The sequence below is a fragment of the Nomascus leucogenys genome, chromosome 5, assembly GCF_006542625.1.
Source record: "Nomascus leucogenys isolate Asia chromosome 5, Asia_NLE_v1, whole genome shotgun sequence".
NCBI classification, from domain to species: Eukaryota; Metazoa; Chordata; class Mammalia; order Primates; family Hylobatidae; genus Nomascus; species Nomascus leucogenys.
The window spans coordinates 18,558,613-18,573,372 of NC_044385.1; the positions used below are offsets into that span (position 1 = coordinate 18,558,613).

General features: G+C 40.6%; 1 protein-coding gene across 2 annotated transcripts in view; it reads left to right on the forward strand.

Annotated features, from left to right (window-relative positions):
• Positions 1 to 14,760, forward strand: part of NUP133 (nucleoporin 133) — a 70,636-nt gene that overhangs the window by 15,410 nt on the left and 40,466 nt on the right. For both annotated transcript variants that reach the window (XM_003275156.4, XM_030812721.1), the window contains exons 7-12: positions 1,045 to 1,200; positions 1,528 to 1,598; positions 6,987 to 7,134; positions 9,467 to 9,614; positions 10,482 to 10,639; positions 12,759 to 12,850. In XM_003275156.4, coding sequence (XP_003275204.1) covers positions 1,045 to 1,200; positions 1,528 to 1,598; positions 6,987 to 7,134; positions 9,467 to 9,614; positions 10,482 to 10,639; positions 12,759 to 12,850 — 773 coding nt within the window. The remainder of the gene's footprint in view (positions 1 to 1,044; positions 1,201 to 1,527; positions 1,599 to 6,986; positions 7,135 to 9,466; positions 9,615 to 10,481; positions 10,640 to 12,758; positions 12,851 to 14,760) is intronic.

Genomic DNA, 14,760 nt, shown 5'->3' on the forward strand with positions numbered 1-14,760 from the left:
CGAGACCACGGTGAAACCCCGTCTCTACTAAAAAATACAAAAAATTAGCTGGGCGTGGTGGCGGGCACCTGTAGTCCCAGCTACTCGGAGAGGCTGAAGCAGGAGAATGGCGTGAACCCAGGAGGCGGAGCTTGCAGTGAGCTGAGATTGCGCCACTGCACTCCAGCCTGGGCAACAGAGTGAGACTCCATCTCAAAAAAAAAAAAAAAAAAAATTCACATTCAACACACTCAGCTATATGTCCCTGATTTTTCATTATTTTTTATTTTTATTTATTTTTAAAAATAGAAACAGGGTCTCACCATTTTGCCCAGGCTGGTCTCAAGCTCCTGAGCTCAAGTGAGCCTCCCTCCTTGGTATCCCAAAGTGTTGGAATTACAAGCATGAGCCACCACGCCTGGCCTCATTGTTTTTCAAAAAATCCTTATTTTTGCTTCTTTTCTGCTTGTCATCTACATTCCAATGACTTCTTGTTCTCCAAAGACGCTGTAACTTTCCCACCTTTCAACTCTGCTCCACTTGGGCCTTCCACCTGTATCCTTCTTCCTATAGAGTCCAACCTTGCCCTCAAGCTCTATTTCGGGATCACTCCTTTCTATTTTTTTTTGTGTTTGTTTTGGAGATGGAATCTCACTCTGTCGCCAGGCTTGAGTGCAGTGATGCGATCTGGGCTCACTGCAGCCTCTGCCTCCTGAGTTCAAGTGATTCTCCTGCCTCAGTCTCCCGAGTAGCTGGGACTACAGGCGTGTGCCACCACACCCGGCTACTTTTTTGTATTTTAGTGGAGATGGAGTTTCACCATGTTGCCCAGGGTGGTCTTGAACTCCTGAGCTCAGGCAATCCACCTGCCTCGGCCTCCCAAACTGCTAGGATTGCAGGGGTAAGACACCACACCCGCCCCAGGATCACTCCTTTCTTTAAATCCCAAATGAAGAATTCTGCTAGGATTACTAATCACATATGTGAAATTTGACTTTTAAAACAATAGTTCCTTAACATTAGAAGTTAATCTATGAATTTGATTTCCTTTTCTTTTCTGAATAGCTTTCAAGTGTTCTTTGGGATAGAGAGAGATCAAGCTTTTATAGCCTGACGAGTTCAAACATCAGTAAATGGGAATTAGATGATTCTTCAGAAAAACATGCATACAGTTGGGATATAAATAGAGCCCTGAAGGAAAACATTACCGATGCTATTTGGGTAAGAAACAATAATATTCCTCTCTGTAATTCGTGTTTATGGTTGTATGATAATGCTGGTTCCCTTAATTGTTTTATTTATTTCAACACATTTTAGTGTAATAAACAACATAGTGTATAGTTGTCAGATTAAGTGGAAATGGGGTAGTCATTCTCCAGAAATATTGGAATGCATTGGTTTACTTGCTGAGCGATTTTTTTTTTTAATGTATACATTATTCAGCAACTGAGTTATGGGTGAAGCACTTCACTAGGTGCTAGGGATATAAAGGTGAAAATAAATCATTCCTGCACTCGAGAAGCTTACATTACTGACATTTTCATGTAGGGATCTGAAAGTAACTATGAAGCTATTAAAGAAGGAGTCAACATTCGATATTTGGACTTGAAGCAAAACTGGTAAGCAATTAATTTGTCATAAAGAACGTAGAGAAGAGTTTGGAAAAAATAAGTTGATGTTTATAATAAAATGATGAGCAATCTCACTGTCTGCTCTTTCTTTGGAGACAGGGTCTCACTTTATCACCCAGGCTGGAATACAGTGGCGCCGTGATAGCTCACTGCAGCCATGACCTCCTGGGCTGAAGTGATCCATCTGCCTCGGCCTTCCAATAGCTGGTACTGCAAGCATGTGCCACCACACCTGGCTGATTTTTAAAATTTTTTTGTAGAGATAGGGTCTTACCATGTTGCCCAGGTTGGTCTTGAACTCCTGGGCTCAAGCAACCCTCCTGCCTCAGCATCCCAAAGTATTGGAATTACGGGTGTGAGCCACTGTGCCCAGCCTGTTCTTTTAGTGCTGATCTTCTCATGCTATCTATTAAGCCTTACTGAATGGTCTTGCTGTTGTTTATCGAGTGATGTTAGTTCATTTGGGGAATTGAGGCATTTTTCAGCCTTAAATAGTATATTCTTACCTTGGTGTCTCATTCGTTAGAGACAAAGCTTTTCTGCTCTTACAGCTAGAGCTTCTCTTTTTCACTGCCAAGAGATGCCTGAGACCCTGTCATTGCCCACTGCTGTGGCTGCCCCATGCTGTGATCTTTCTCTCATTGGCGGTATCAGGCACGTTTCCCACCCTCTTTCTGTTGCTCAAGGAGCTTTAGGCCTGTGTTTGTGGCTGTGCTGAGTTAAGGATGGGATAAGGCTTTGTCTTGGTAGTACAAATTACAGCTTAATCCTAGTTCATACTCAGAGTAAATTTCCTCCTAGAAACAGTGCTCTAAGTGGTGCATAGGATCCTAGGTTAGTCTGATAAAGCTAATTATCCCATGTTACTATTTAACTTTAATGCTCAAGGTCACATGGAACTTAAAAACCATTTGTAACATTGCTCATAGTGAATCCAAATATATAACTACTAATCCTTCAGAAGACAACTTCTCAGAAGTTAAAGACTATTTTTTATGAGTTTTAGAGTAATTTTTACTGTTCTTGTTACATGTTTTGGGTTAGTAGAACAAATTCTACTTGTTCCTTGGAGGGATATTGCAGTTGTACCACTTTGTGTAATTTTTCTCTCTCTTGGGCTGTTTAGACTATTACTAGTAGGCTCCTTTACAGTCTCTGAAAACCTTATAAAAGCTATCAAAGAGGTAAAAGTAATAGTACTTGTTTAATTTCTGTAAGCATTTTAATTAAATACAGTTTACCTATTTTTGTCTTTACCAGACTTTTGGAAATGTAGGACTACTGCTAGGACAGCCCGCTATAGGCATATAATACAGACATTTTTCTTTTTTCTTTTTATTTTTTTTGAGACTGAGTCTCACTCTGTCACCCAGGCTGGAGTGCAGTGGCATGGTCTTGGTTCACTGCAACCTTTGCCTCCCGGTTCAAGTGATTCTCCCGCCTCGGCCTCCCAAGTAGCTGGGACTACAGGTGGGTGCCACCACTCCCAGCTAGTTTTTGTATTTTTAGTAGAGATGGGTTTTCACTCTATTGGCCAGGCTGGTCTTGAACTCCTGACCTCGTGATCTGCCCACCTCAGCCTCCCAAAGTACTGGGATTACAGGCGTGAGCCACTGCGCCTGGCCATGCAGACATTTTTCACATGGTTTTCTGAATTGGAGGCATGAGGTTGAGAATGAGAAGCATGCTTAGGAATTGCTATGCAGGGTCCACCCAGGGCTCCTCTCCCCCAGTGTTGTCATGCTGACCAGCAGGGTCCCTGTGAGGTGCAGCCCTTATCCTCCTTGACCTTCCTCTTGACCTTTACTCAAAATGATCCAGTTAGTACTCTATTATGTTCTTGAGGCCTCATGATCAGAACTGTACAGAGAATTTCCCATATGGGTCCGTTTATTTATTTTAAGAATAGTGTCTGTCTTCCTCATAGTCATTCACACCTACTGATTTGTTGTCCATTTGGGCAGAGCTACAATCTGGGCTTATAATTTCAGTGAGTAGCTGGGCTGGGTGGCTCACGCATATAATCCCAGCACTTTGGAAAGCCAAGACAGGAGGATTGCTTGAAGCTAGCAGTTTAAGATCACCTGGGCAACAAAACGAGACCCTGTCTCCACGCAAATAAAAATAAAAAATTAGCTGGGCATGATGGTGTGCACCATAGTCCCAGCTATTCAGGAGGCTGAGGCGAGAGGATCACTTGAGCCCAGGAGATTGGGGCTGCAATGAGCTATGATCCCACCACTGCACTCTACCCTGGGCAACAGAGAAAGACCTTTTTTCTAAGACAAATAAAACAAAAATAAATAAATTATTTTACTAGATGATTACTAATACAAAGTTTAGATATCTTCATTTTAGATATAAAGTTTGGAATTTTTTTTAACCTTAACTTCATTACTTTGGATATACTCACATAAAAACTTAACTGGTAAAGCAGGAGGATCACTTGAGGCCAAGAATTCTAGGCCAGCCTGGCATTGTAGAGAGAGAGACACTGCCAACATGTTACAAGTTTGGGCCAATATTCTTTTTTATAAAGTTGATTTTTTAAAAATTTTTATTTCAGTGGTTTTTGGGGTACAGGTGGTTTTGGGTTACATGGGTAAGTTCTTTAGTGGTGATTTCTGAAATTTTAGTGCACCTGTCACCTGAGCAGTGTACACTGTACCCAGTATGTAGTCTTTTATCCCTTACCCTCCTCCCACCCTTCCCCTTCAAGTCCCCAAAGTCCATTATCATTCTTATGTCTTTGTGTCCTCATAGCTTAGCTCCCACTTATAAGTGAGAACATACGATATTTGGTTTTCCATTCCTGAGTTACTTCACTTAGAATAATGTGGACCAATATTCTTGAATTCCTTTCAAGAGTCCAAGCAGAAGTAATAAAGTTTGGGGAGCTGGGGGAAGAGAACCGTGAAGAAGGAAAATGAGAGCCGTGCTAGGATTCCTTGCTTTGAAGTGTCATGTCATTTAGTTACTTGCTTGGTTTCTTATTTTTAATTGTCAGTAGAGGGTGCTTTGCCACCCTTTTAATATTTTTGAGACTTGAATGAAAGTTGCTAGTAATAGGACCGGGCACAGTGGCTCACGCCTGTAATCCCAGCACTTTGGGAGGCTGAGGTGGGCGGATCACCTGAGGTCAGGACTTTGAGACCAGCCTGACCAACATGGAGAAACCCTGTCTCTACTAAAAATACAAAAATTAGCCAGGTGTGGTGGTGCATGCCTGTAATCCCAGCCACTCGGGAGGCTGAGGCAGGAGAATTGCTTGAACCCAGGAGGCAGAGGTTGCAGTGAGCCGAGATCACGCCCCTGCACTGCAGCCTGGGCAACAAGAGCGAAACTCCGCCTCAAAAAAAAAAAAAAAAAAGTCGCTAGTAATAGTATTAGATGTTTTAGAAGAGCTAAAATAGGAACCATTTAACTTATTGGGAGCAACAAGTTTGCTAGACTTAAGGGACAAATAAGCTTTAAGATGCAAAATGGTTTGTTTTTACGTATATAGCAGTTTGAAATTTCTATAACCAATGGTTAAAAAGCATTTTAAATATATATGTATATTTTTAAACATTAGAGACAGGGTTGCCCTGTTTGGTCTTGAACTACTGGGCTCAAGCGATCTTCCTGCTTCAGCCTCTCCCAAAGTGCTTGGATTAAACACATAAGCCACTATGCCTGGCCTAAAATTATTTTAATTTTTTTTTTGAGTTCGAGTCTCACACTGTTGCCCAGGCTGGAGTGCAGTGGTATGATCTTGGCTCATTGCAACCTCTGCATCCCAGGTTCAAGTGATTCTCATGCCTCAGCCTCCTGAGTAGCTGAGATTACAGGCACACGCCACCATGCTGGGCTAACTTTTGTATTTTAGTAGAGACGGGATTTTGCCATGTTGGCCAGGCTGGTCTCGAATTCCTGACCTCAAGTGATATGCCCACCTCGGCCTCCCAAAGTGCTGGGGTTACAGGTGTGAACCACCACACCTGGCCTTTTAAATTTATTTTAGAGATATATGGGCTCACAGTGTTGTCCAGTCTGGTCTTGAACTCTTGGGCGCAAGTGATCCTCCTATCTCAGCCTCCCAAAGTGTTGGGATTGCAGGTGTGAGCCATCGTGCCTGGAGGTAAAATTTTTTTAAAAATGTTTTTCCTCTGGACAAAAGCAAGTAAGTTTTAAATAACTGAGTACATCAGGGATTGGCAAACCTTTTCTGTAAAGGGCCAAAAGTAACTGTTTTAGGCTTTGGTGGCCATGTAGTCTTTATTGCAACTACTCTCTTTCACCAATGGTATCATGAAACACCCCAGAAAATAAATAAATGTGTATGGTTGCCTTCCAACAAAACTTCATTTTAAAAACTGATTTGAGATCAGTTTCACTGGAGGGCTGTACTTTGCCAATCCCTGGATCAGATGGTTGTTTTGATCTTTTTTTAAAGTCAGATTTATTGAGCTATAATTTATATAGAGTAAAATTTACCCTCTTTAGTTTATAATTCTACAAGTTGTTTTTTTTTTTTCTTTTTTTTCTTTTTTTTAAGATGAAGTGTCACTCTGTCGCCCAGGCTGGAGTGCAGTGGTGTGATCTCAGCTCACTGCAACCTCCACCTCCCGGGTTCAAGAATTCTTCTGCCTCAGCCTCCCAAGTAGCTGGGACAACAGGCATGTGCCACCATGCCTGGCTAATTTTTATAGAGATGGTTTTGCCACGTTGGCCAGGCTGGTCTTGAACTCCTGATCTCAGGTTATCTGCCCACCTTGGCCTCCCAAAGTGCTGGGATTACAGATGTGAGCTACCGCACCTGGCCCTAATTCTACAAATTTTGACAGATACACAGTTTAGTCATTTAACCATAACAATCAATACAGAACAGTTTTATAACTCCCCAAATTCCCTTGTGCTTTCTGTAATCGACCCCTCCATCCTCTAGACCTTGGAGACCACTGATGTGGTTTCTGTCCCTATAGTTTTGCCTTTTGCTTAATGCCATAGAAATGGAACATACAGTGTAAAGCCTTTTGAGTCTGGTTTCTGTCACTTAGCATAATACGTTTCAAATTCATTCAGTAATTTTTTTTTTACTACTGAATAGTATTCTTTTGTATGGATATACCACAGTTTGTTTATCTATTCAGCAGTTGGAAGACATTGGGTTGTTTTCAGTTTTAGGCAATTATGAATAAAGCCACTACGGTCATTTGTACACAGGTTTTTGTGTGAACATAGTTATTGGTTTTTTGTTTTTGTTTTTTAATTTTTTCTTGGATAGGTATCCACGAATGGGATTGCTAGGTTATATGGAAGCATATGTTAAATTTTATAGGAAACTCCTAAGTTGTTTTTTAGAGAGGTTTTACATCTTCCTTTTTTATTGATTAGTGATGGGCTGGTGATTTTGGCAGCAGCATGGCACTCAGCAGACAATCCATGTCTCATCTATTACTCTCTGATAACAATAGAAGATAATGGTTGCCAAATGTCAGATGCAGTTACTGTAGAAGTCACTCAATATAATCCACCTTTTCAGGTAAGATTTATGTTGGTTAAATTACAAAGCAATAATATGTTGAGTATTTTCCTAACCATTTCAGGGTCTTATTTATTTACTGACAGAGTTTTGCTCTGTCACCCAGGCTGGAGTGCAGTGGCTCGATCTCAGCTCACTGCAACCTCTGCCTCCCCTTCCGGGTTCAAGTAGTTCTCCTGCCTCAGCCTCCCGAGTAGCTGGGACTGTAGGCATGTGCCGCCATGCCCAGCTAATTTTTGTATTTTTAGCAGAGACGGGGTTTCACCATGTTGGCCAGGCTGGTCGTGAACTCCTGACCTCAAGTGATTTCTCCAGCTTGGCCTCCCAAAGTATTGGGATTACAGGTGTGAGCCACCACACGTAGCCCATTTCAGGGTCAAATTTCTTGACAGATTTCATCTGCAGGGCTTGGAAATATTTTAAAATAGCTTGTTTCTAGACAGTGTTGCATTTTCTTTGCCATCTCAGGCTTGTTCTTTTGCTTAGTTTTGGCTAAAGAAAAATGAGAATGGAGGCAACTAGCAGAAAGCAGTTTGTTTCTTCTGCTCTAGGTCTTTGGAGGGATTGTCATGCCTGTATTTAAGGAGAAAGAAGGTATTGATTAATTGCAGGGTGAAAGTAAGGAAGAAACCAAGCTGGGCATGATGAGTACATGCCTGTAGTCCCAGCTACTCAAAAGGCCGAGGCAGGAAGATCACTTGAGCACAGGAGTTTGAGGCTGTTGTGTGCCATGTTCACGCCTGTGAATAACCACTGCGTTCCAGCTTACGCAACATAAAGAGACCCCATCCTAAAAAAAGAAGAGAAAGAAAAAGGAAGAAAGCTGGTAGGAATTAGGGTTTGGTTTAGAGCCTTGTATATTATAGAAAAATCCCCCTTTTTAGCCAAAGCAAGATTATATTTGTAGTCAGCAGTATTATATAGTCATCAAAGTTCTTGTAATCAACTGAAAGACAGGCTTTCTAATTTTAAGTTCATCAATAGCAATTAAACATGTTTAATAACTGATATTCATGAGGGAAAACCTGAACATCTATAAATTCATTTTATTTACTCTTACATAGTATCTAATTCTGTTAAATCCTTGTTTCTTTATTTTTTGAAGAGATAAAGTCTTGCTATGTTGCTTGGACTGGAGTGCAGTGATATTCGCGGGTCCATCAGAGTGCACGGTAGCCTCCAACTCCTGGGCTCAAGCAGTCCTCTCAGTTAGCTGGGATTACAGGTGTGCACCACTGTTCCTGGCATAAATTCTTACTTTTTTTTTTTAATCCTTACTATTAACATGACTTGTTTAATTGAATCCTGTAAGAAAATCTTTTGATTTGTTCTTTTATGTCAAACAGAAATAAACTTTATCATGTGTTCTGATTATGCAGTGTAGAAAACATGCTCAGTGTTAGAAAAAATTTCAGCCAGGGCAGAAGACCATAAAGAGAATTTGAGGATTAAAAAACAATTCTAGGACCTCGCATTTAATGTTTCTGTAAAATTACTTCTTTAATAACAGCTTATCATTTTTAGCATATTCTAATTTTATTTAATGAGATTTATTTTTGTTTTTCCCTCTGATTTTATATGTAAACAAATCAACTAAGTTTTCTTGTCATTAGTATCTTGGCAGTAAGGTAAGAACCAAAATGTTTGTTTATCAGGGATCATTTATAAAAAATTGCCAATTCTTAATATAATGAATTTTCGTGCTTTCATTTTCTCCCTTGAATTTGTCATAGGCTTCTAGTTATAGTCAGCATCATGGAAATGTTTTCAAAATTTGTTAATTTTGGAAATTAACAAATTAGGCCAGGTGCGGTGGCTGACACCTGTAATCCCAGCACTTTGGGAGGCTGGGGTGGGTGGATCACCTGAGGTCAGGAGTTCAAGACCAGCCTGGCTAACATGGTGAAACCCCGTCTCTACTAAAAATACCAAAAAATTAGCCAGGCGTGGTAGTATGCACCTGTAATCCCAGCTACTCAGGAGGCTGAGGCAGGAGAATCGTTTGAGCCTGGGAGGCGGAGGTTGCAGTGAGCCGAGATTGCACCACTGCACTCCAGACTGGGCAACAGAGTAGGACTCTGTCTCAAAATAAATAAATACATAATAAGCAAATTATAAGCAAGTCAACAAAATATATGTCTAATTGATGTTTATAAACTTACTCTGTCATGTTTTGTTAATCATCTCATGGGTAGTGTTTAGATTTTTACAAAAAGAATTGGTGAATTATTTTATCATTTTAATGAAATAATGTACAAAAATGCATTTAAAAAATCATACAAATATTTTTGTTTTACTTCTTGTAAAATGTAATCTTAAATTTAACTTTCAGTCTGAAGACCTGATTTTGTGTCGGTTGACGGTCCCAAACTTTTCAAACCAGACTGCCTATCTGTATAACGAAAGTGCTGTCTATGTGTGCTCCACGGGAACTGGGAAATTTTCTCTTCCCCAAGAGAAAATTGTCTTTAATGCACAAGGTACAGTAGCAGTTTTAGAAAGCGTGATTGGTGAGCTCATTAGTCATTCTGAGTGCTTTTTTCTCTTTCCCTGAGTGTCACTTCAAGCATGCTGCCTTCAAATGTTACTGAGACATTTCATACCACAACTACAGCAGCTGAAGCCACAACCCTACTAAGAAACCAAAAGGGTACTAGAATTTCCAAACTATTATATTTACAGGCAAAGATAGTAATATTTGTTCCAAGAGAAGATGCCAAGAAGCAAAAAAACTAATGCCAAGAGAAGTAATTGCTTATTCCTAGTTAGTAAAAGTGACTTATTCTGAGTTGATGCTTTAACTTTTCCACACCCCTGGATAAGCAGATACTTAGCTGAAGGGGTTGGGCAGAGGACAGAGTCCAGGTAGGCAACAGCATGGAACCCAGGTTTTCTAGTCCCAGCACAAGAACCTTGACAGAGGGTGGGTAGGATGTTACTAAGGTGCCAAGTAGGCTTAGACTTTTTTTTTTTTCCAGTCCCCATCGACTGATGTGGTAAGTTAAAGTCAGAATTAAGAGAACTCCACAGGATTGAAAAAGCTCTTCTTGTGAGTTTTGCAGAAGGAATAATTTTCTTTTTTGGCTTACTAGACTGACTGCTGTCTGGCAAGGCTAGTTTTTATTGTCCATAAAGCTGAAAGACACAGAGCCTGCTTCTTCAGACAGCAACCGGTTCTTAACATTTGATTCTGGGATGTAAAGGATGAGTTCGAAGTAGGCATAATGTTGTAAAGGAAAAAATGTGCTTGATACATCATCAAGATGATTTTCTGCTTAGGGTGGTACCTTTTACATAGCATTTTGTTGTTATTGTTAGACGTATTTGACTGTTTTTCTTTCTTCTAGGAGATAGTGTTTTAGGTGCTGGTGCCTGTGGTGGTGTTCCTATCATTTTTTCTAGAAACAGTGGACTGGTGTCTATTACTTCAAGGGAAAATGTGTCTATATTGGCAGAAGACCTGGAAGAGTCCTTAGCATCTTCAGTTGCTGGACCAAACAATGAGGTAATGTGATTCTATAAGAATTTGAAGTTTTTATGTTATTTATTTTTTTAGAGATAGGGTTTCATGCTGTCACTCAGGCTAGAGTGCAGTGGCACAATCATAGTTCACTGCAGCCTCAAACTCCTGGCCTCAAGCAATCCTCCTTCCTCAGACTTCCCAGTAGGTGCCTGGCTAGTTTTTTTTTTTTTTTGGTTTGGTTTGGTTTTTGAGACAGAGTCTCACTCTGTTGCCCAGGCTAGAGTGCAGTGGCATAATCATAGCTCACCGCAGCCTCACCTCAACCTCCCGGGATCAAGCAGTCCTCCCCTCTTAACTTCCTAAATAGCTGGGACTACAGACATGCGCCAGCTCACCTGGCTAATTTTTTATTTTTTGTAGAGACAGGATCTCCTTATGTTGCCTAGGCTGGTCTCAAACTCCTGGGCTCAAGCATCCTCCTGCCTCGGCCTCCCAAAGTGCTGGGATTACTGGCGTGGAGCCACCATGCCCAGCCTAATTTTTAGTTTTATCAGATTATTTTATACAAATGGTCTCAAAACTGAGACAGTTTTCAAAGACGTAATGATGCAGACATTAGTTCTTTTTATCTTCCTCATCCCCTCTGTCCTCTTTGCCTGAAGCAACTACGTTTAAGCCTTTTAGTGATTTATTCTGGTATTTTTCTCCATATATCTAAGTAATGTACATATATTCCTGTCTCCTGATTCATCTGTTGGTTTTCTACTACAGCAAATGAGGTTTTGGGTTACCTTATACTCCTTCCTCTGCCTTTATCATTCTAACATAAATTTTTTTCACTGGAATGACAATGTGAATATTGTTTATGGTTTGCTGAGCCAAATACCCATTACATTTCCTTTATTATACAACTTCGTGTGACTCTTGGAGTGTATAATGACCTCGTTTTGTATTTTCTCACTTTCCTTTCATACATGACTTAATCTTTTTACACACTCCAGGAGTTCTGTAGAGTGCCCCTCAGTGTAGTTTTTCCCAAAGTCAAGTCTCCAGAAACCTTCCATCTGCACAGCTGTTATCCCGGAACTTCCCTTTTCCATTGTCCTCAAATCCTCAGGACCTGTCCCCTGCACCATGCATAGGTGGCCTCCTCTTCTGTCAGCGGGGCCATTTCCCATTCCTTCTGCTTTCTGTCTTCCTTTGTTGTAGTTAGTATCACAGATATTTCCAAGGAGCTTGTATTTCTGTTTCTTTTTATTCTGGGATGATTTTTTGAGAGGAATAGCCAGGTAAAAATTACCGATTTTATTCTGTTGTCTTGAAACCGGAAATATCCTATCTATAAGATTTTTATCATTCTTTTACAGAAGACTAAAAATAATTAATACTGTTTGGGGTAATTTCCATTTGAATAGTGTATGAAATATATAGACTACCTCTGTAATTCAAAATTAAAGTGATTGAGTATAGTTTTAAAGGAAAGTAACAATTTTTTACTTTTTTCTTTTCACAAAAGGATTAATACTTTGGTTATTTTGTAATCGTGTGGTTATTGTAATACTTATACATTCTGAAGCAATTTTATAGTATTCCATTTCTTTAAAATTTTTCTAAATCTTTGTTTAAATTTGTAATCAACCATTATGCTTAGGTAGTATACACTGTGATGAGTCGTGTAAGAGCAAACCTATAAAAAGATTCTGTTAATTATGATGAAATCTCCAAATTATTTTACTTACAACATAATCCCTGAATTACCTGTACCTTTTCTATATGACTTTGGTTGATCATTTGGTGCTATTTATAGTGTTTCAATAAGTATATGAATGAAGCTTGTCCAACCCACAGCCCATGGGCTGCATGCAGCCCAGGATGGCTTTGAATGCAGCCCAACACAAATTCGTAAACTTTCTTGAAACATACATTTTTCTTTTAAACTTACCAACTATCATTAATGTTAGTGTATTTTATGTATGGGCCAAGACAATTCTTCCAGTGTGGCCCAAGGAAGCCAAAAGATTGGACACCCCTGGTACAGACAATGTGGCAAACAGCTCGTGTATGTGCGGAGTTGCTATCATAGGATGGGTGCAGTTTTTAGACCAATAATTAAGAATATTCAGATGCCTTTACCTCTAAACTATACTTTGTTATTTTGCAGAGTATGATTTTTGAGACCACTACAAAGAATGAAACTATAGCCCAGGAAGATAAAATCAAGTTGCTGAAAGCTGCCTTTCTGCAATACTGCAGGTAGAACATGTTTTTTAAAGTATGGATTATTTTATGTGTGAGGATATGTTTTACTGACATGTGCTACTTACTTATTGACTGGTGGGAGCAAGTTGGAGGAATGATGCTATCAAGAGGAGAATGTTTTTTTGAGCTTTAGCACTTTAATAAACTGTTCTTCTGAACTTAGTAGCCATGGGAGGGTTCCAGCTAGCTAGGCTAGGGAAAAAAACACGGGATCTAACATACTCTCTCCACTTCATGAAAAACAATGTGCCATTAAAAATGGTGATCATGAAGACATCTTGCAAGGGTCTTTTATGTGTAATGTTAAGGTGCAAATAAGTTGCTTACAAAGTTCTTTTTTTTTTTTTTTTGAGACACAGTTTCACTTTGTCGCCCAGGCTAGAGTGCAGTGGTGCGATCTTGGCTCACTGCAACCTCCACCTCCCGGGTTCAAGCGATTCTCCTGCCTCAGCCTCCCAAGTAGCTGGGACTGCAGGCGTGTGCCACTACGCCTAGCTAATTTTTTTTATTTTTAGTAAAGATGGAGTTTCACCATGTTGGCCAGGCTGGTCTCAAACTCCTGATTTTAGGCTGACTCCTAAAGTGCTGGGATTACAGGCGTAAGCCACCACTTCCAGCCGCATACAAAGTTTTATTGGTAATATAAAAGAATTATGGCCTGGTGTGGTGGCTCACACCTGTAATTCCAGCACTTTGGGAGGCTGAGGCAGAAGGATCTCTTGATCCCGGAAGTTCGAGACCAGTCTGGACAACATAGAAAGACCTCATCTCTACAAAGAAAAATTTTAAAAATAATTAGCCAGGCATGGTGATGCACACCTCTAGTCCCAGCTACTCAGAGGCTGAGTTGGGAGGATCATATGAGCCCGGGAGGCCAAGTCTACTGTGAGCCATAATCACACCACTGCACTCTAGCCTGAGTGACAGATCAAGACCCTGTCTCAAAAAAAGCAAAAGAATTAGACCTGGCCTATTAGTTGAGTTTTGCTTTATGCAAAATCACCACAAACCTTAGTGACTCATTTAACATAGCTGACAATTCTGCAGTTTGACTGTTGTGGCTGGACTCAGGCGGCAGTTTTACTGTTCAGAGTAGGCTCACTCATTTTGGTCTGCTACTGGGCTGGCTGCTCTTTACCATACTCAAATTTCTGGGCCATTGGCTGGCCAGCTCGCTCTCTACTTCTGTGGTGTCTCCTCAACTAGCAGGCTGCCCTGGACTTATTCACGTATCACAGGGTTCTAGAGTGCAAGAGAACAAGTGTCAGTGCACGCTCTTTTAAGTCTTTGCTTGGATGGCGTTTGCTAGTGTCCTGTTGGCCAGAGCACGTCCAGCTGTGGTGAGAGCGTGCCTAAGCAGATGTGCAGATGGGGTGGGGAGTGATTGTCCTCACTTGGTCCCACTTGCTGCTCTAATACTCTTCTTGGTTTAAGGCAGATTCCAGTTTATCTTAGACATGTATTCTGCTCATGTATTCTGATACTTTCCTTAAAAGGTATGGCAAATTCACATTTGAATAAATACTCAGGAAAATGGTGATCCAGCCCCCCTGCTCTGCCCCTTGTTAGCTGTGGGAAACTTTGGACAGATGCTGAACATTTCTGCCATTCTGTTTCTATTTCTTCCTTTTCAAAGTATTGAGTGGGGTGGGAGTTAGAATGGCTAAAGGATCATTAGTTTATCGTCAGATCTTTGTTTTGAAGGAATATGCTGAGTGTATTACCTTCATTTCCCCCAGTTCTGAGCCCATGGTTCCATAATCCCACTCAGGCTGGTATCTGATGCATAACGGCTCACTCACAGAGACAACAGATTCCAAAGTGCTTTTACAGTTCTAACATTCTGTACCTCGTGATCAACTGAGCTTAGTTTGTCGCCAGAAGGGGGCACCATTAGGCAAGTT